At 43.0% G+C, this 22,037-nt stretch overlaps 3 protein-coding genes across 3 annotated transcripts; 1 reads left to right on the plus strand and 2 right to left on the minus strand.

The window, feature by feature from the left end:
- Positions 1–99: 99 nt before the first annotated feature.
- Positions 100–14,485, minus strand: LOC142991154 (mitogen-activated protein kinase 14A-like). The gene is made up of 12 exons (XM_076141178.1): positions 13,981–14,485; positions 8,846–8,975; positions 6,483–6,541; positions 4,765–4,876; positions 4,578–4,607; positions 4,368–4,415; positions 4,135–4,249; positions 3,946–4,017; positions 3,271–3,350; positions 2,735–2,813; positions 2,390–2,563; positions 100–2,263 (listed from the first exon to the last, which is right to left on the minus strand). Exons 1-12 carry the CDS (start codon positions 14,097–14,099, stop codon positions 2,196–2,198), a joined length of 1,086 nt encoding a protein of 361 aa, XP_075997293.1. The 5' UTR covers positions 14,100–14,485; the 3' UTR covers positions 100–2,195.
- Positions 14,486–15,269: 784 nt separating this feature from the next.
- tmem167b (transmembrane protein 167B) lies at positions 15,270–18,506 on the minus strand. Its single transcript, XM_076141179.1, has 3 exons — positions 18,354–18,506; positions 17,005–17,136; positions 15,270–16,574 (listed from the first exon to the last, which is right to left on the minus strand). The coding sequence occupies exons 1-3, from the start codon at positions 18,361–18,363 to the stop codon at positions 16,492–16,494; spliced, it is 225 nt and encodes a 74-aa protein (XP_075997294.1). The 5' UTR covers positions 18,364–18,506; the 3' UTR covers positions 15,270–16,491.
- Positions 18,507–20,873: 2,367 nt separating this feature from the next.
- LOC142991306 (protein FAM107B) lies at positions 20,874–21,826 on the plus strand. Its single transcript, XM_076141374.1, has 4 exons — positions 20,874–20,891; positions 21,109–21,230; positions 21,496–21,640; positions 21,725–21,826. The coding sequence occupies exons 1-4, from the start codon at positions 20,874–20,876 to the stop codon at positions 21,824–21,826; spliced, it is 387 nt and encodes a 128-aa protein (XP_075997489.1).
- Positions 21,827–22,037: the final 211 nt, after the last annotated feature.

Here is a 22,037-nt window from a genome sequence, read left to right on the forward strand (position 1 = left end):
CTTTCGATTAATTTTTCATTAACTGTTATTAAATTGTTAATAGCCCCTTAGGTGCTATTGCTGTAGGTAATCAACTAAGAAGTAGTCCAATACGCACTGTTACAGGTTTGAAAAATAGCCTTTATTTTGTCATGGTGATATTTACAGGTGGCATGGCCTGCTTGATACAGAATGTGATATAGAACATAATAAAGATACTCCATTCCCATGTGAGCACATCCTTAGCTAAATAAAACATACCCAATAGCAAACTAGTATTGACACCGGGATATGCCTGACTGACATAATAAATATTTTAAGTAACTTATGCAGTTATTTTAAAAATGACAAAGAATGAGGCTTCAGCATTGCCCTTCAGCATCCAGTGAGTAAACGTACACTCTTTCCCACAAACATGTGCCCTACTATGTGATTCAAATAAATGACAAAACAATTCTTCTAACATTACTCAAGAAACAAGTTAAGTCTGACTGAATCACAGAATAACACCAACTCTTGATTTAACACACGAGGAATAAAAATTGTACATTAGAAAAAGCACTACCTAGAAAAAAGCAGACGCTGATCAAATTGTGAAGACAGTGAAACTTGTATGGTTGACATTAGCCATGGGAACTGATGATATAGCTTGTTGTGTCATACAGTATGTGAATGCATCTGCAGGGCCCAAAATAATTAAGTTTCACATCATTAATCAATAAATGAACCAGCAGTCCACAGCTTAGTGGTCTGCCAGGAAATACAAACTGTCTAATGTACTTGGAACACATTTTTCCACTTGATTCCTGGACACAGCCTTAGAACACTTTTGGAATTTCTCATATGGATACTTTGAGTGGCACCACCTCAGTGAATACTGTAAGATAAGTGCACTCAATATTGGGAAGAAGAAACAAGCAACAATAATGGCAAAAATCAGATTGCCACGCTGAGAGAAAGTAGCAACAATAACTTAAGGGGTGTTGGCTTTGATACACAAGCTGGACCTGCAGTCACCATGGCTTAGATGACACACAAGGTTACTGATGACAGGTTTGGTTTCTCATACAGTAAGCTCATCATAAATAAAAAAGAACCCTAAATTCTGACAAATAACAATATTCTCTTTTACATCAATATACAAACATAACAAAATATCATAAATACAGGGCAGACTGGTGCCCCCACATTCAAGAAAACTATTTGAAATGTGTTCTTAAAACTAATAATGATTGAAGTTTTATCAGCTGTTGTGATAGGAAACATCAATGTTTCCACTCTAATAAGCCATATGTGGCTTTCATCATGCTTAAGTGTGTGAGTTTGTGATGGTGGTGACTGTTTGCAGAAACATTCTTCTGGAACTTTGGATTGGAAGTGCTAAAGGAAGAACCGACTAGATGGACATTAAGTAGGTACAGTAAGCCGATGGGTCATTTAAGCACATTTTTTTTTTCACTTTCCAGTATTTTTGTATATATATTAAAAAAAAAAAAAAAAGTAGAAGCCTTCAAATTCAACAATCCAAAGAGAAAATCTGAAGCATTACGTCTGTACTACCGAGAGCTCAATATTTATTTTACACAGATTGCCCTACTCTATACATTTTGATTGCATTAAATTATATATATTTTTTAAATTGCAAATTAGGCTAAAATTCCATAATAAAATTGATAGTGAGAGAGGGCTCAGCTGAGCTACGCCGCAGCAATAGACTTTTACACAAGTACGGTAACAGCTTTGTCTTAAGCACTTATATACAAATATGTTCTCATATTTACACAATTTAAGCACAAGTAGAAATAGCAGTTATTTGTCATGAGCGGAGGAAAGATAAACTTTATATATAGCATGTTTTTAAACTATTCAAATTCTGTCGTGAAAATGTAGTAATAATTACTGCCAAGTGGTCGACTCTTCATAAAATACATAACGGTGTACATTTCTCCAATTACTTTTAAAATATTGGAATTGTGATGTGTAATTAGAATTTATGTGGGCTAAAAAGGTGGGAAACGACTGAGATAAAGAGGAGAATAAAAGTGAGAAGATGGTGGGGGCCAAAGTGAACAGGGAGGACTTAACCCCTGCATCTCTTTGACCCCCCACTGATAAATGATGACAGGCACTTGGATGTGGTGGTTGTGTGCATGTGTGAGGAGAGTGGTGGATAGTCAAATGACACTGATAGTCCATTTCATGGAACAAGATCCCGCTCAGGATTCCATCTCATCTCCATCAAACGATGGCGGCACAAAGCTCACGATCTCCTTGTAGGTTAACCCTGACAGAAAGAAAGAAAGACAGTGAAGACAGTTAGAGAAATTAATTACTCATCGCCGTATAACCAAACTTTATAAGCAGCAGTAATCCCTACAAATCCACCCAAGCTGGTCATTTGCACACTTACTTTTCCATTCCTCAATTTCCAGCTCTTGGCTTTCAAAGCTCTGGTCGTAAGGTTCCGCTTCAGGCTCATCATCTGGATCGTGGTACTGGGAAAAGTAGGGGTGAGCCAGAGCTTCGGACGCCGTTATCCGCTTGTCCGTGTCCAGCACCAGCATTTTCTCCAGCAAGTCCACGGCTTGAACATGGCAGCAAAGGAAGGGAGGAAACATGAATACGCCAGAAATTCCAAATCAAATTGAATCAAAACAGACTCACTTTGTTGAAAACGCATGGAAAACAGAAAAGCTGCTTCCCTCTTTGTACCACTAGAGGGAAGCAGTGAGCCAGGCCTTGCATGAGCTCTTACCCAAGGGGTTGGCACCAATAAACACATCAGTGAAGTTCCTCTTGGGCATGTGGGGAAGGGAGCTGATGTAGTTCCTTGCCTGTAGGAAGAAAAGATGAGCAAATCAGTGGGAAGTTTAAAATAATTCTACATGCATAGTTTTGCTTTACTACATTCGGTACAAATGCACAAAGAATCAAGATATCCAACTGATTGAATCAATCCAAATGATTAATATCTCTCATCTTTAATATATCCAATGTTAGTGTGTGGAATAGCTTAATTACAAAAATGAGAGTAAGAAAGGACCGGGCCACAGATAGCTCATCTCAGCAAGCAGAGCACGGTGAGTCAGACAAGAAAATGGGTAACTGCACAGAGAGCAGAGTCCAGTGGGGGAGGTAATAACAATGCAGACAGTATGCCAAGTCTTTGGATGTGCGTTTGTCTTGGCTATGAACCAGAATGTGGGTAGTAACTGGTGGAAGACTGTGGCTTGGCCCCGATTCCAGCTGAAAAAGAGGCGAGAGACACTGGAAGGCGACGGACTGTCTCACCTCGTGGCTGGGCATCCTGCTGATGAGGGCCGCTGGGGGCGTCCCCGTCAGGCGCATTATCTGCTGCAGCTGATTTATATCTGTAGCTTCAGAGTCAAGGGGGCATCGTGAGTTACAGGGCATCATGTCACAGCGTCTGTGTGGTGTGGGCTGGTTTGTATGTGAGGCCTGTTAGATGGCATTTCAGTCCTCTTGGAGTTTTGGAGTGAATTAATGATATTAGACAGTCTGCTATTCACTAAATTAACGATTAGCCTGGTAAAGAGGAGCGGCCAACTTTCAGACACACACCCACACACACACACACACACACACACACACACACACACACACGGCAAACTGTAAAGAAGCAGCTACAGCGGTTCATTCCTGCTTTGTGCCATATATTGGAGCTTGTGGTTGTCTGTGTGTGTGTGTCACCTTGTTGCGACATCCCAATGTATTCTTGGATATACATATGTGTGTGTGTGTGTGTGTTTTAGTTTCGCAAATGTCTTATGCCCTGTAGCTGTGTGTGTGCAGCCTTGTGGGAAGCAAACTGGAAGATGGTGTGCTGTGTTCTGGAGAGGCAGTGGGCTGTGTTGAGTCACAGACCACAGAGGACTCCCACTCCAATACATTCAGCTGATGCCTGACTTCATCTTTAAAATAGCAATGACAGAGTTGGAAGGATACGGTCCGTGCCGGGAAAGAGCGTCCTTCCGGTAAGCAGTTCAGCCATGATGCAGCCCACCGACCAGATATCCACTGTTACATGTAAACATACGACAATATGAAGCGTAGCGTTTAGGATCTTGTTGTATCTTATTCAGTACTATGCTCAGGCACATCATTAAATGTAACATGTAAAATGCAATTCTGTACCGGTCATGTTGTAGTGCATCCAGTTGAGCATGATCTCTGGGGCGCGGTACCACCGGGTGGCGACATAGCCCGTCATTTCATCGTCCGTTGGCCGCGCCAAACCAAAGTCCAGGATCTGAAGGATTGGTTGAGCGAGAGGGAGATGAGTGTGAACAACTTCCATTACACAGTCAAGCTCAAATGGTAAACGCAGAATGCTTTCAAGTTTCGGTCACTATCAGAACTTTTCCCACCTTGAGCTCACAGTCTTCATTTACGGCCAGATTACTCGGCTTTAAATCCTGAGAGCGGAGAAAAGGCAAAGCGGTGAAGTAAGGTTCGGGCTTTGCGATTATTACGAGATGCCGAAATCGGGAAAAATACAGAGCTTTGATCAATAAGAGGAAGAGGAAAATGGCCTAATTAAAACAGACAAAGACAAGAGTTTGACAGGCTTGACTTACTCTGTGGATGATATCTGCTGAATGGATGTACTGCAGGGACAGAAAAAAGAATGATAATTAAACCGCATTCTAAACATTTTGCACTTGTTGGAGGAATGAGTAACACAGCACTATGGACCGTGAGTGTGAGTGTGTGGGGTGGCAAACGTGTCTGAAAGATGGCGTCGTGCTGTGTTATCGCTCTGACCTTCAAGCCTCTGAGGATCTGGTAGATGAGGAACTGGACGTGGTCGTCGGTCAGCTTCTGACACTTAACGATGTTGTTGAGGTCGGCGCCCATCAGGTGGGTCACCAGGTACCTGAAACATAAAAGGCCATTCAGATCGATTTCTCCCACACACACAACGACAAGAGCTGCAATATCCCAATGTTGTTTACCAATTAAAAATGAATGTTCTCTGCAGTACAACAGTGTTTCATCTAATCACTTAAGTGCTTCTTCCCTTTGTGTCTCACCATCGATTTATGATTGGCAATCTCAGTAATGAGTGATGAAAGTGGAAAGTGTTCACGTGTTTGGTTATATACAGATTTAAGTCATTTTCTCCTTTTAGTAATGAATCTGTGTTAAGTCTTTTCTTCCTTATGAATAGGTTTTCTTTGTTGTGTTGTCAGCGGCCAGCTGTCAAACTGCCCTCCAGGCACAAGTACAGTAACGTTGCATTTAACTGAGCTGATCTGTGCAGGCGCCAGTATTTAGAACCGTGTAGTTAGTAGCTACTATTATTGACTGGGTGTTGCACATATTTCATTATTAACTCTGTAGCTTGGAGGTGTGACATGGAGTGTGTCCCTTTCTCCCCACACACAATTACAGCTGTTGAATCAATTTGATTCCCATAACTTGACGCTGATCCCGTTTTCTCACATGCAGTCTTAGAACCTTTACCCACATTTATCGACACAAACTCACTATTCAGTTAGTTGTCAGACTGCTGTGCGTTAAGTGTGTCGGCTCCTCTGCAACATTCCCAATACAAAAGCTCATCTGGTTCAAACATAGGATAGATATCTGCAGGAAATAGCATAGAGGGCCAGGGTGTGTTTGTTTGTTTGTTGTTTGGCATCTTGGATCTCCTGCATTAGTGTGCGGCCTCCTTGTTGTCGTCGGCCTTCCTATTCTTTCAACCTGATGTTTTAAAATTGGTGCAAAGCCTAAATTAAAACATGCAGATTCTTTACAATTACCTACAATATTTGCAACCTGCAAAGCCTTATGCTGCATCTATTATGGAGTACCTGTTCTGATCTGGAACAACTGCAAGCCAATGTTCATGCATAATTCATGAGCACAGGAACACCAGCTGATAGAAAGAGGCTGGCTGGGCAGCAAAACCGAGGGATATTAGCCTAATTAGACCACATCTGTTCAATCATTGAGAGTGTACTATCTATGACAGACAGGAAGTGAAACCGCATGACTACAGTGTGATGGATGCCACTCTGTACCACAAGGAGACACCTGTCTGCCCTGTCAGCATGTGATCCGACTCTCTCATGTGAACTAGAATTGTCTTCTCACATATGCAAACACGCACGCACGCACGCTCGCACACAAACACGCACGCACTTCACCCCAGAGACTGCCAACTGGCTGTTGCCATGGAGACTAGCTGTGATGTGCACGGTGCACAAGTTCACCTTACAGTAACCTTGGTAAAACTGGCCACATGCCGGAGTCACATGAAGTTATGAGGAGGAGGAGGAGTGTGTCGCCTCTACATAACTGCAGCTTTACTTAAACGTGCCTGGATCTTGCGGTCAGCTGCCGACATTAATGGGCTCATTGTTTCAGAGCGAGTGAAACGCCGGCGACAGGAAAAGGGGAGGACAGGATGAGGGGAAGTGAATGAAAGAGGGAGGGAGGATGACAGAAGAGGAGCAGAGGAGAGGGGTGCAACTTACACGTCGGTGAACTCCTCTAAGCTCGTTGCTGGCGTGAAAACGTCTAACAGGCCGATCACCTGAAGGTAAAAAGAGTTCAGAGGTCAGAACAAATATCACAGTGATGCAGAAACAATTCATTTCCTTTTTTATACCAGGAGCTTCAAAGAGCAAGTAATTGGCAGTTATTAATACATTCTAAGTGCACCGCTTGTTTACCTGTTTGCATGCATTCCCTTTGAGTGCACAACAGAACACAACAGGCTGCGTGTAAGACAGGCATAATGTGTGTGTGTTACATAAATAGAGAGAGACAGAGCGAGAGAGAGACAGACGGACATCCGGACAGAGAGAGATAGGCAACACGGCAGAATACAAAGAATAAAAGGCTTAATGTGTGTCTCTGTGTGTGTGTGTGTGTGTGTGTGCGTGTGCATATTGGTAGAGAGCAGCCGCGCAGTGCCAACCCTGCCCCCGCCCTGATGAGAGATTTAGTTTGGTCGTCCGGTGAAATCACACGAGCAGCCTGCCCACACAGGGGCGCAAACCCACAGCTTATTGGAGGGCCGGAGCCTCAACACACAGCCGATTGGTCCATTCAGGTTATCCAAACTCCGCACCCAGGGAGTCTCCTGGCAACAGTGAGGATAATATCAAAGAAACACACAGAATCTCTCTCCTATGTGAAGCACGAGCAGGTACTTACAAACAGAGGCTGGTTATCTGCTTTAGCTTCTCTGTTAAGAGGACGCTGAACATTACTTATTTATAAAATGCCCTCAGCAAGAAATAGACGCAGTATTTGATGAAAGGAAGAAAAAAAAGCTCTGTGACTGAAGACACAGTTGTGCTTTTTGATGTTGAATGTTTTGGTTCATTATCGCTGTGTTTTGTGCAGAATGTACAGACGCAGACGTTTGTATACAACATTAAGACAGCGCTGCGTTCAGCATAATGCCAAGGTGCTCATTCGGACAATTCCCGTCTCCCCGTAAGGTGTGTCTTGTCAGATACGTGCGGCTAGGGGTTTTACCAGCAAACTCCGGAGTTGCTCAACAGAGTGAAGAAATGTGCGCTCTGACAACAAGGATCCAGGCACGGTGATGTTGTGCAAGAGCTGAGCACATCTCGCATGTGCAGAGAACCACGCCCAGCGTAAATTATGCTTTGGCGTGGACCGAGGCGCTTCACATGCCACATTATTCTCCACACCAGGAGAGGGTTAGGCTTGTTTTTCAGTGATGGTTCCTCTCAAATGCCATTCGGAGGTGTGGAGATGCTCTGGCTTTCGTTTTGACACACATGCACCCCAGATTCTGAATGCAGACCGAGTATCGCTGAAATAGGATTTTGGGGAAATAATTTCAAGTCACTGATCAGGCTGATTGGACGCAAACACGTGCTGACTTTGTGTGAAGTCTGTAAAGCATTGTTAGTGAGTGCACCAGGGCATTTAACAGCATGTAATAGAATCTTCATTTGAAATTTAATAAGCTTCCTACTAGCCGGGGGCTGTCCCATTAGATCTGCCACACTGCTGGTGGGTTTTCCCCCTTGAGACCGAGCTCACGTCTGCTGTGCCTGCAGGGCGCCGATCCAGGCCCACCCTCTCACGCAAAACCCAACGCTCAACAAGCAATTCTACTTTCTTTTGCCTTTTTAAAGACAAAAATTGCAAATCAAACTGAGCCCTGAAGAAACTCGCTCAGCGCTCGCGTGTGAAACTTGATCCCTCGGCACACAAAGGCGATCGTAGCCGCTGCCGTTTCATAACACGTGAAGATCCACGTGGGTCGGTCAGAGAGCGAGCTGGAGGTAGAAATAGAGCCTTGGCTGTAGGTACGACAAAGGCGGCAAGAATTGTGCATGTGTTTTCCGGGTGTGGGTATGCATGTAATATGCACACACACAGAAAACACTGCCAAAAGCATCGATTGTGGGAGAGGATTTAATAGCATCTCTAACTGCCTTCAAACTACTGAGAAATCCCCTAATATGAATCCAAGTTACAACATCAACAACCTGAGACGGAGGGAGCAGTCAACAGTGTTCAGCTGCACCAGAGACCCTGTAAAGTGACTCAACGCTGTCTGAGGAAGCATGCACTGGGAGGGAAACCCCTTCCAAACGGGCACGACCATAACAACAGCCAGCCTCGGTTTGAAGCCTGAGTGTGTGCGTGTGAGTGAGTGAGTAAGCAAGTGAGAAGTAGTGAGGAAGCCGCTTATGTTCTGTCCTTGCATTTCAATTGTGCAGATGAAATCATCAGACAACTATGATCCCACTCTACAACTCTGTGTGTGTGTGCGTGTGTGAGTGTGTGTGCGTGTGTGAGAGAGCACATGAATGTAATCTCCAGAGTCAGAGGTTGGGCTCAGACTTACGTTCTCGTGCTTCATGTGTTTGAGCAGCCGCAGCTCTCTGTACGTCCTCTTTGCATGGATGATGGACTGGAAGGGTCTCGACAGCTTCTTCAGCGCCACCTTCAGGCCCATCTTGTCGTCATACGATGAGCTGAAAGACGCACAGAGAGCGCTGATAAGGCCTTAATCACGAGCAGCAGGCATCCTGCGGCCGGTCAAAAACAATTCTCATATGAAATTATGAAGCATCCTCCTGTGATTTAATGAGAACAAGATATTCCACCAGAGTGCGTCTACGCCTATAATCCTGTAAGCTAACAAATAATTGCATAACAGTGAGCACTTGCTTTCGCTTCATATTACACTCTGCAGGCTACAGCTGTATGGGGAACATGATGTTGACGCTGCATTGTGCACTGCGTTGGACACACTACCTTACAGTGTTGTTGTGTTCCATATGGTTACAGTGAGAAGGACGTAGGCGTGAAGCAGCAGGATGACCCATTTAAGACATGGTGTGTTTGTGAGGAACACTGAAGACTTTTACCTCCGCCTGGCTCACTGCATACCTGAACGGACCCAGCTTTATCTTGCCAAAACTCCTTGTGTTTATAATTAATTCAATACATGACCTGCTGAGTATGCACGGGTTTGTAAAGTATGAAATGCATGTTAACGTGTATTTAAAAACAAATTCATTGAAGTTCGAAATTAAGCATTTTCATAATAACTCATGACACTCTCCTGTAACAAACACAGTACATGGAATTACAGCTTTGGCTATCTGACTTCTATTAATCTGATGTAAACATGTTGTGCAAGAACCAGTTCTGCCATGATGATTAATGGGCAACATTTCTATTCATAGCATTTATAGCAAGTCATTTAACTCTAAACCAGAGCTGTCCACATACATACATACACACACACACACACACACACACACGGGTGTGGATATGTGTGTTGCTGTGTTTGCCCTGGTCCTCCTCAGTGCACAGACAGTGTGCAAGCTTCAGATACACACGTACTAACATAAATGAACAGTAAGGAGTGTGTGTTTAGTACATTACTAAGATACACTTAGTAAAACTATGTTTGCTTACCAACATGGTTTTTATGCAGATAGATTAACAGCATCATGTTTTGTTCTTAAATCTGGGATGCAGCCACAAACTGGAGTTCAGACTTGTTGATTTCTCGGCGTCTCTATTTGTCGCTGCCGAGTGCAGAAAACAAGTTTGACTAGATTCTGAGCTTAATTGTTTTCTTTCTGTCACATTCAGACAGCTACACATTACAATGTGAACTATCAACTCTAAGGACAGGTGGGAAGCATCTTCCTCCCATGACTGAGGATTATAGACACTTAACCAGAGTCCTATATAATCATATAAGTCACAGATATATGGCACGTACAGTACATTCACATGCACTCAATACATACAGCAAGAATAATAGAATTCCGCTGTTCTCTGAGTATAAATGACCTGTTGCATAATCGCAATGTGAGCAGCGTCCTCCCACTCCAACTGCTTGCAGAGGTGGCACACTACAAGATGTTGAAAAAACATATTCGCTATTGTATAATGTAAGACTGTTACTCAGAGTAAATGGACTTGGCATTATGGTGGACTGCGTACGTGCCTTCTAAAAACAAGGATAACCTAGTGTGAGGACAGACGAGACTGATGGGTTCAGCCTCCTCGTGCTGAGCGACATCCCTGCTCTTCCTGTATGTCCGGGGGGAACACACCCCATTTACAATAAACCACATTCCTCCTTCCAACTCCGGCTGCCTCACAAATGGATGACTGTCAAATATGATAAGAACTAAGTGATGGTTTCCCTTCATTATGGTCTGAGTATGTGTGGGTTAAAACGAAAGCCAGGCTGCTCCTAAATTTAAACTAAGAAAAGTGGCTGGGAGTGGGAGGATAAAACTCTTCTTTAAAATGGAATCCGGCCAGACAACTACTGTCCTCATCTACCATCTTGAGCTGCTCTATGGCCATTTGGAGAGTAATTTCCTTTGGTCTTATTTCATCCGCCGATATTGGGATCTGTGCAGTCAACCGTGTGAGCACACTGGATCGTTTGGTGTTTATGTGTACCACCAAACAATATTGGATCAGCAAGATAAACGCTGAGCCTTTTCCCAGTAAGTCAGATAATCTTCCACACCCAGTGCATGTCCCAGCCCTGCACAACACCGTCACACCTACAGGGGGTGGGGAGGGGGAGTGACTCTGTAAATGGTGCAGAGAATTCCAAGGCAAAGTGAAACACCAAACAATAAAAAAGACACACGCTATCTTAGAAATCGCTGCTAATCTGCAGGACAAACCTGAGCCAAAGCACACACTGTCCAATTAATCTCTAATAAACGCAAGTGCAATAACAAGCGGCCGTAAACTGTGGGCTGTAAAAGGAAGGCTTCATTCCCTAACTCACCCTGTGGATCTTTGCAAAAGCACTGTTTGACGGACAGTAAATGGCCTGACGGATGTGTTAGAAAACTGCATGCAAATGAGGAACAATGCACTGAAAGCACATAACCTCTGCTAACAGAACGACTGACGTAGCTGATGAGCTTGCCTCCTCAATCTTCCAGATAAACAGGTTCCCATGTCGTTTTAGGAGTAGGAGTGCATCCCTTCAAAGCATGAGGATCAAGTCTAATCACATTGTAACGTATCAACTTGATTTTAGAAATACTGGTATTTCTACTTCAAATATTCAGACAGGCGACACCTTTAAATATACGGTACTTTATGTACTAAAGACATGTATGACAAGCGAACAAAATGGGGAAGTTGTTTGGGAAAAAGCAGAAACCGAAAAGCTCTAAAAACTAATCTGTAACTTCACACTACGCAACAGAATGATAGTTCTGACATAGTGCATCTTATAGCGTTTTAAACTCAGAGGTGAAGTCATGTTAGATTGCAGGTTTCGTTTTGTGGCATTTTCCTCTGAGGTTAAAACCGAGTGCGTCAGAGAGAACATGCCACAATATTCTACCTTATCAAAAGATTGCCCTTATTTCACACTATAGGCTCAATCAGCAACATAGATAGAAAGAGTTAAACAGCAAAGACACCAAAAGGAGATGTTCTATTCATTGGTGCCCTGCTGGACACAGATGCTGGTGAGGACAAATGAACCGTGACATAAACCTGAGAGGTCGTCTAAAACGCACTGGCCAGGGAGGAAGAAGACACACAATTGAGGAAAAAAAAAAACATGTAACAAAAGTACACTGGAACACAATCACTTCACTTCAAACGTGACATATACATCATTCCTGTAGGCAAAGCACCTGTTTTTTTCTGCTGAGCTGCGCAACAAAGTCTAAATAATACAAGGAACTTAGTACGGTTCATAGCATAATCCCAGCCAGCAGCATATCCTTTGAACTCTTTCTTTCCAACCCTACCCGGGACCTCCTCCAAGTCTGACATTCGAAAAATAGATGCAACGGTCAGAAATAAGGAGAAGGTGGTAGCAGTTCTCTCTGAAGGTCTGCCCGTGAGTGACAAGTTGACGACCACGAAGAGGAAAAAAAACACATATTATGCTAAACCACACAGCATGTTTTCCATATTTTGTATTTGGGTAGAGTTTAAGCTGAGAGCCTGAGGAAAGCCGTGGCTGCAACTACAAAGACTTTCCTGGTTAGCTGGGCGCGTATCTGTGAGTGGCTGACTAACAGCCGCGATATGTTGGAGTAAGCGCTGTGAGGTTATTTATACTTTCTGATGCCTTCCGAAAAGTTTTGAAGACATCCTCCAGTTTTAGAACTCTGGATGCTGCATGTCTTGCAATCGATCCTATTTAGAAAATGTTGTGGCACGATGGCATGTGAATGTTTCCAGCAGATACGTCCATGCTCCTTTGAGGAACAGAGACAGCACAAGCCTCTTAAAGCTAAATGCAGAGTTGCTGCAGGTAACAGAAAGTATGCACAGCGAGGAGGAGTCTCACTTAAAGATACTACACAGGTGCTACTGGATACTACTGGAGGATAAACACCCCTTTCATTTGCAGTTCAATTGCCAAATCATAATTATTCTCATGTGGATTGTAAAGATGTCTTTAAAAGAAGAAATTATACACATTGATGTGCATTTTGAAATATATTTTGTGCTTTTATAATTGTTTTGATTTAATTTCTGGATGAAAAATAAGTCAAGATCCTTTCCACCCACACACATCATTTGAAGGTGTCCAAGTAAAGTATAACTGAACAAGGACAAAGTTGTAATTATGGTGCAATCCATGACTTTGTGATGACTAACCGTGCCTGAGATGAGGCCACTACCTAACCTCGGGACTGTGAGTCATGGGTGTACCACAATGGGAGAAAAGGGTGACATCATTCTAGAGTCATCACCATCGTTGGATGGGCTCCTATAGAGAGCTCACACTATGGAAGAGGGGCCTACTTTCCGAAAACCACGTGACCTTCTGGTACTCTGCAGGCTGCACCCAGCTGGAAAATGCATAATGCATGCAATGTGCTAAGGAAAGACCCAACAGTACTGTGCAGAGTATCAGTGTACATGTACAGAACGACAATATTGAAGTGGACGGTGACCGTGTTTGCGAAACGCCTATAGAGGTCCCTGTGTAATGGCCACAGACGGGTCTCTCTCACGTGAGGCAACATTTGTGAAAATGAAGCAAGCACAGACATGCCGCTGGTGAGCCTCCTTCCTCGATACGGACTCAAACAAGCACACGTTGCCTTTTCTGCAAATCCAAATGCTAGACTAATACTCTCTGACCCGCCATCGTGCCCCGTGAACAACAACAAGCCTCCACGATGTTGTTTGCAGGACATAAGCGAGTGAGACAGGAAAGCGGAAAGAAATGTGCACAAAAACAAAATACCCCCCCCCCCCGCCTGCCGAAGAAACACGAGGCTTTCCGAAGAGTTCGCGGCATGACATCAATTTGTTAGTGCGAATTAAGAAAATGTAAACAACGCGGCGCTAAGTTTTAGCTCCTATTTCTTTCACTGCAGCCATAAACTGCCGGACTACAGCTGCCCACGGGGAGGCATGTGTGATGGGCCTCAGCGGGAGGTGGGAAGCCGCTCGGCCGTTGTGCAATCATGCCGTGTTCTCGATTGTACTCTTGCAACAACTGCTTACCATACGGATCCGTAAGCACCGGAGCCGACGGGAGACAAGTCCTCGTACCGCTCCGGGACCTCCCACACGGTTTTGTTGAGCTCCTGTCGGTAGAAGACGAGTCTCTCCTTCTGCGACATTCCTGCGGATTCACCGAGCCCGCAGTGACAAAACAAGCCAGTAGAAACTTCTGTTGTCTCCACTCTCCTCTCCTCCTCCCCGAGCCGCTCGCGGTGGGTGCTGTGGCGTCCTCCTCCAGGAAAACTCTGAGCAGACAACCGACTCGCTCATGCACTCGTTCGGCCTTCGTAGTCCTGCAAATTCGCCTCCAGTCGCGGGAGAGAGGGGTTTTCACCTTCTCCTTGCAACGGCGAGACGTTTTGGAGGCAACTTCCTCTCTAGTGCTAGGAAACTCGCCGACCGTGGGCCGTTTCGCATCGGCTCTTCGTTGGATTGTTCGCCTGGTTCTCTCGTCTCGCGGGGCTGTGAGGGAGAGGAGGGGGGGCCGCACGCGCAGGAAACGTGAACGTGCACGCCGCTCCGGCACTGCGCGCTCTCGGCTTAAATGATTGTCTCGCGAGATGTGAGGCAGACTTAGACTGGGGAAATTCCTTGAAATTCCTTGGGCGGCTCGTGAAAGAGGGAATTTCTCCACAACCCAGAAGACCTGATGTTACAATGTACGCCCAATACAGTTTCGATTAAATAAACAGCCACTCCCTTACTAAGAGAAACCGGTTTGAATGGAAAGAAAAGAGAACATTTCACCCCTTAAACCCAGAGGGAAAATGACACTTTTACACCGTCTGTATGTTTCTTGTTTACTTCCAATAAATGTCACCACACCCACAGTGGTACATTTGTACGAATTGGTGAAAATTGAAACCACGTGCATATAGTTTGCTTTTGGTGTGTTATGCGTCCAGTTTCCATCAGCCCCGTCCAAAGTGGATAGAACTCCGGCTTTGTTCGTGCAGCTGTAGGCACTATTTCTGCTTTAAGGGTGAAGGAGCGACTTCTTCCACTGCAGCAGAGGCTTTCATGCACACAGGGAGGGACTTCCTCTTGGTAAGGACAGTAATGAGCCCACTTCACATACCTTCGATTTTCCAAGTGCTGCAGCGCCACTTAGTTGACAACCTGTGTTATGTTTTTTGTGTGCATCCATTTTTTCTTATTTAAGCAATAATTTATATTTAAGACCCTTATTTACTTTTATCTAATCAAACTCCCAGTATTTGTTCTATCTGGCTCTATAGGTTAAGTCATAATTGGTGCTGCAAAAAGAATCACATCAACAACACACCATCTAACTGTCTGGTCAAAGCTTTACTTTCTTCTTTTACTAATAAGATAATCAAGGTAATGAGGCAACAGTCCAGATAAGCTATTTGTCTATAAACCTTTAACTTTATAGTTCTTAAACTCAGAGTAACAGTGTTTGATTGATATGTGATAAGATAAGCAGCATTCATTTTTTGGCATTGCATTAAAACTTCCAGGCAGGTATGATGTAATGACTTGATATGTCTTTAAGTTATTAACATGTCTTTTCTCTATGCAACACTCTACAGGGGTGACAGAACTTTTATTTCTAGCCAACCTACAGACCAATTTGTGACATTGAAACACGTTATCCAGTATACAGTCAGATGCACACATGAGTTAAAGTAAATGCAATGTACACCAGCTGCCTTCATCAAGAAGCAGGATATTCAAATTAGCAGGAGTAACAGCACAGAGTAAAACCTGGAACAAGACTTTAACCCTCCGCAGGTCCCCATCTAACTTCATCAATCGTGCTTTGTGATAGGGGCCATTGTGCTCAATGTGTATTTCATTATTTTGTATTTTAATTCCCAAGGAAAAATAAACAATGAAAGCTCACAGATGCCAAACAGTCCTGTTAAGAAATGGTAGGAAATCCCCCAAAAGTAAAACAGAGTGTATAGAAGAGCATTTCTATATATTAGCTTTGTTGTTTGTTCCCCTCCACCCTTGACAGACGTACATGACACGGGAGAAACGGCGTAATTCAGAACGGATTATTTTCAATGTGATCACACACTGTTGTTCATACTTTCCCCTCCACAAATATACAGCTAAACTATTCTCAGGTTCTATACAGGTATAAGAAATAATGTGGAATTATACACCTTACATCCGCTGCCCTTCCATCTCTCACATCCTTCAATATAAATAATTTTGCAGTGTGGGTGAAGACAACAGTGTTACCCAACAACAAACACATCCATGGAACCCGCTGGGCTCCCTCCTCTCTTTCGTATCTGTAGAGTAAATTCCCCAACGGCCTTCATCTGTGCAGTGCAAGCGTGGTTGAGGGAGGAGGCGCCGACCCGGTTGCCAGGTGAGGGCGGCGCCGACTTGTCTTTTCGGCGAGTCCACAGGGAAACAGCATTTCATCGGTCAAATAATCCGAGAGATGTCCCACGACAAGGATAAGCGTGTGACGGCGGAGGGTCCGTCCCCATCCTGTGCCCGCCCAGTCCTGTCCAATCCAGTCCCAATGTCTCATTTCAAGAAGACCACATAGAAAGCCATGGCCAGGCAGGAAAGCGCAACAGCGACGTGGAGCCGCGTCCCGATTATTGCAGCTGAGGACAAGTGAAGGAGGATCACAAGGATGAGTAAAGGAAAGAACTGGGAAAATGCAAACAAAAGTAGAGCAGCAAACGTCACCAAAACAATGAGCAACTATGATGCAATGATCAGGCAAAACACACACTGTATAAGCTCAAACTGAATGTTAATGGAGCATAGAATAACAAATAAATCAGAGCAATAAAAATAAACTAGTGAAACATTATCATCACATTCTTTTACCCTCATGGTTGTTGGTGATGTCATTTCTTACCCCATTTCAGTGATGAGTTCGGTAGTTTCTTACATGTGTGCCTGCTCAGCGCCTCTCAGACACAGAATAATGAACTGGGGGATTCCACAACGATAACACTGCGGCCCTAAACTGTTTGGGTCATTTGGTGTAGAAAAGATGCCAAGTCAGGTAAAGCACATTATACACACCTTTGTAGAAGACGCCCCACACTCCTTTCTTCTCCGAGAGCAGCCAGGTGTTGAGGCGAGGCACCTTTTTGAGGTACGCACAAGTGCAGATGAACAGGAGGCCAAACACCAGGATGCCATCGAAAGAGTACACTGAGGACGGAGAGAGGACTGAGTCATACAGGTGCAGCTCAATAAATAAGAATCTGGTCGTCTTCCTCATGATAGTATTGCCAACCAGACTGAGAGACAATTTAAAGGCTCAGGAGATCTCAGCAGGTGATTAGAGCTGATTAGAGTTGATTAGAGTGTGACACTGTGCGGCTACAATATTGGACTATGTTCTAATTTTCTGAGATACTGAATTTGGGGTTTTCATGAGCTGTAAGCCTTAATCATCAGAATGAAAAAAATAAAGGCTTGGAATATCTCACTTTGTGTGTAATGAATCTATAATATGAGAGTTTCACTTTTTTAATTGAATTACTGAAATAAAGAGGAGCTTTTCCACGATATTCTAATTTAATGAGATGCACATGTATGTATGCATGTATACTTATGTGACAAAAACATCTTGAATTGAACTGAATTCTCCTAAATACACCTGCCTACATGAAGTTACACACAGTTAAGCCTCTAATGTGTCTATTTGGGAAATGTATTCCTGTTTTAAATAATTTATTTTAATGAAAACTCTTCATTTAACCAGAAATACTACAAGATTATATAATCGGTAACCAAATCAACGTGAGAGGATTATTACTAAAATGAACAACATAATGACGTCTTCAATTTCATGTTCTGAATTCCGGTGTCTTTGTAGATAATCCGATTACTGTTTAAAACCAATGAAAGTGCGAATGTAGTTTATAACAACTCAAATGTTGACACGTTAGCTGCGACGTTAGCTTGTTAGAACAATGACCTGACATTGACAGCACATATATTCGTAATTTCAACAGTCTGTCAGTCACTAAACGTTGATCTAGTCCATCTTTATATCTATTATTATATTATTATTATCATTATTACGGTGATTCACAAGAGACAGCCAGGAAATAGCCACCGTTATTATAGCTAATGCTAGTCAGTATGCTATCTTGTATCAGTTCCATTTTGATAGAGAAAAACAAGCTGTCACTGTTATTAATGGAGGTGAAGTTACATTTTATTTCCTATATACAGCAAACGGTGCGGTGACAGTGCAGATAGTTTACGATGAGAGGACTTAAGTTTAGTTTTTCAGTTAGCGCGCGCACACACACACACACACCAGCCTGGGCCACGTCTACAGCTTGGCTTTCCGCTCCAAAGTCGCTTAACTTCCTGCTAACGACAGCTTGTATGGTTGCGTATTGCTACAAACTCACCATTTGTCATGATCGCAGATTGCGTTTTGACGACGTTACGGCGCTGCTTCTAATTCTTAATCAACAATCCATGTTGCGTTATAAAGTGAGTGTAAGATCAATAATGAATCTCTGGTGACATTTCCGGTTTGGAATTACAATCTTCTTCTTTTACGGTTTCGTGTCTGATAAGGACAATACGGTGTTAGTGCAGCACTGCCATCTACTGGAGTTTGTGAGAATCACAGCCCAAACTCGATGACAGGCAAGATTAAAGGTATTTTCAGCAAGTATATATTTCAAATAAAGGATAAAGCACATTTTCATTAAATGTTGCATAGAGGTGGGTCTAGTGGTCAGAATATGGCTGCCCTATACATATATATAGAATAGAATAGAATAGCTTTTATTGTCATTGTACATAATACAACGAAATGCATTTGTGCTGTGCCTGAATCTTAGAACAGTAATAAATAAACAGCAGCAAGCTATAAATAAACAACTATAAATAAATAATAAATAATAAATAAACAACACACAGTTCCATTCATACATTAAAACATAAGTAGTCTCATAGCTCAAGATGTCCCAATAGCTCAAGATGTCTCATATGACATCTTGACATCCCATGTCAAGATCCCATGTCTTGACATCCCATATGACATCATGACATCCCATATGACACATGACATCACGACATCACGACATCACGACATCACATGACATCACATGTGACATATGACATCACATGAACCATGACATTGCGACATCCCGCATGACATCATGACATCCATATGACATCGTGACATCACAACATCACATGACATCACACGACACCCCATATGACATCACATGTCCCATGTCCTATACGACACATGAAATCTTGACCATAGCTCAAGATGTCCCAATATTGCAATTGACTTTTGGGGTAGTAATTTGTCTAATGTTTGATTTTGTTGAGTTCACTAACAAAGAAGCTGTTTTTCAGTCTGGTGGTGCGCTTTTTCAGTGATCTGTATCGCCTTCCAGAGGGTAACCGACAGAGCAGGGAGTTACAAGGGTGGGATGCATCTTTCAGGATGGTGTTGGCCCTGCGGAGACAACGAGTCTTAAAAATGTCCTCCAGAGGGGGCAGGGGAAGTCCAATTATTTTTCCTGCTGTTTTAACAGTCCTTTTGAGTTTTTGGCGATCTGCCTCGGTGCAGTTTGCATAGCTCTTGCATACATATAAAAAATGTGATTCTAATATGTTAAAAACATATTATTTAAAATAATATCTTATTTAAAAAATAAATATCATATCATATCATATCATATCATATCATATATCATATCATATCATATCATATGTGTTCATATCATCATATCACATGACATGACATGATATGATGATATGATATCATCATATCATCATGTGTTCATATCATATCATATCATTTAAAAAAAAAAAAAAAGGGAAAAAAGAGAAATCAGGGATGTTATACTTTAGGCCTTAATGGTTGACTTGGGATGTTTTCTTTTAATTATGTTAGATTTTTAAAATTTTGTTAAAATTTTGTTTTCTTTTAATTTTGACTATTGTTTTACATGAAGAACAGTATGTTAGGACGTTAGGACACTATCTATGTAGAGCCATTGGGATGAGAAATTGGGATGAGACGGGGCTAAACAGTTTTTATGTATCTTCAATAGCCATTGAGCTTGACAGAGAACAGTTGTGCAGTTATTGAATTATAGATTTCCATTAATATCTCCCGAACTGATAAAAATGTAATTCAAGTTACTATTGGTTTTCACTAACATGGGGGCATTAGCATATTTTGGAAACACCCTGTCATTGGTAGCTCTTTGAGCAAGCTTGAATACTGCATGCTCTGTGAGGAGGAGGAGATTTGCATGTAGCTACTAGTAAATGCACATCAGACACCCACAGGCCTGCTTATGTAGAACCACTGCAGATGAGAAGACAAAACAGATCTGTGGGTCGTTCCAGGCTTCATCCTGTTCTGATTTATTTGCCACGCATTTGGGATTTGTAATCTTCATCACACCGTGTTTGTGAAATGGATACAAAGGCTGTACGTCATAAATACATTGAGTTCTCTTTCTACACACACAGCACTATACTAATCCCTGCATATGTTCTATCTCTCAAAGACAAAAACAAATCTATCTCCTGGAGGGAACACAGGATCCCATAATCAGATTTGATCAGTGTTTCACAGCTGTTCAGCTCAGCCTCACTGCCAATCACACTGAGAAAGAGAGAGGAGAGCTTTTAACTCATTTCATTGAACTCATTTGTTTTGGATACAGCTGGGCAATCCTTCCTGTAATGCGTCTCTACAAGAACACACAGGTGAGACAGACTTTGTCCTGGAGGCAAATGGTTTTTTATCCTCTTTTCTGGATTGTGGATTCTAATCTTACAGTGTTAATGCATATTTAAAAATCTTAAAATGTTACTTAAAGTTTTTAATTTTTGAAATTGGAATTTATTTACTTAACTTTGGTTCTTCTTTCAGGTATCACAGAATACGAATGTGCAAAACAGAAGAGGTAAGATTCATTCAAACAGACATTTTAAGGTAAATTCAACAAGAATCAAATGTTCTCCCTTTGTCCTACCTGATCACCTTAGAGGCCACTCAATTAATAGTTCATTACTGTGGATGTAACATTAACAACTTTGGAACAAAGTCAGCGATAGTTTGCCAAAGCCTTGTGTGTGTGTGTGTCAGAGAGACATTGCTGCTGGAAGGTCCCACATCCCCAGGTGATTGAGAGTCAAGAGCAGGAGGACGGTGACCTCATCAAGCCCCGGGAGCTACCAAATCCTGTGCTGGCATCTCACCAACACAGAGCTCTTCATAAAGAACTGCTGCTCTGCCACAGACGGTGAGGAAGCGCTGAGCTGTGATCGAGTTGTTGGAGAGAACGTAGATGTAGACGTTGTTGAGTTCTCTTTTGTTGTCTTGCTACACCAGTGGACACATTAAATAAGTTATTGTGACTGTCCTGCAGTTCATGTCAAAGGTGCACACACCCTCGTGAATCAGTGATCGTTGTAGTCTCTGGGTCAGCCTGCTAGTGTTCTTGTAAACAGAAGCCATGATGCATCACCCCTCTCACACCTACACACTATTTGCACGTGTGTCCTCAGAGGTCTCCTGCCTGGGACAAAGCCAGAGCTCCAGCGTGTGCTAGAAAAGAGGCAGAGGGAGCAGCTCAAGCAGAGAGAGATGACCCAGCGTCCTCCCTCTGACCTGGAGGTGAAGCTGCTCACCAGGAGGCAGAGGATACAGCTGGTAGGCGAACCCACTGCAGATATGTAAACATTTTGTAATCTAATCAAGAATGAACCTCTCAAAATGTTCTTCCCTGTGTTGCAGTGCGAGCTGGAGGGGCTGAAGAGGAACAAGGGCCTGGCTGACATCCCAGAGTTTGTCCGTGTGAGAGAATCCCTGAGGAACATCCAGACTGTTCCTCAGTGAACCCCCCCCCCCCACACACAAAGGGACACATCAATTAGTGTGGAGTTCTAGGACAGACTACATGTCTACAGACTACATGTGACCAATTTATCTGTCAGGGCATAAAACGTTACTTTGGTATTATGACTCTACGATGTTTAAAAGTGAGAGAAATCAGGTGAGGTGAGGTCATCTGGCACAGTTTCTCTAAGATGCTTCACCTTTGAACTTT

This window comes from Genypterus blacodes, unplaced genomic scaffold (genome assembly GCF_046128005.1).
Source record: "Genypterus blacodes isolate CSIRO-AG114 ecotype Tasmania unplaced genomic scaffold, CSIRO-AGI_Gbla_v1 ptg000017l_1, whole genome shotgun sequence".
Taxonomy (NCBI): Eukaryota; Metazoa; Chordata; class Actinopteri; order Ophidiiformes; family Ophidiidae; genus Genypterus; species Genypterus blacodes.

Coding starts and splice junctions, on each gene's coding strand:
- LOC142991306 (XM_076141374.1), top strand. Junction 21,231..21,495: donor CTGCTGCTCTGCCACAGACG/GTGAGGAAGCGC, acceptor GTGTGTCCTCAG/AGGTCTCCTGCCTGGGACAA. Junction 21,641..21,724: donor GGAGGCAGAGGATACAGCTG/GTAGGCGAACCC, acceptor CCTGTGTTGCAG/TGCGAGCTGGAGGGGCTGAA.
- tmem167b (XM_076141179.1), bottom strand. Junction 16,575..17,004: donor GTGGGGCGTCTTCTACAAAG/GTGTGTATAATG, acceptor ACTTGTCCTCAG/CTGCAATAATCGGGACGCGG.
- LOC142991154 (XM_076141178.1), bottom strand. CDS start 14,099: ATGTCGCAGAAGGAGAGACTCGTCTTCTACCGACAGGAGCTCAACAAA. Junction 2,814..3,270: donor GCAGGATGCCCAGCCACGAG/GTGAGACAGTCC, acceptor TTCTTCCTACAG/GCAAGGAACTACATCAGCTC. Junction 2,564..2,734: donor TATTGGTGCCAACCCCTTGG/GTAAGAGCTCAT, acceptor GCCATGTTCAAG/CCGTGGACTTGCTGGAGAAA.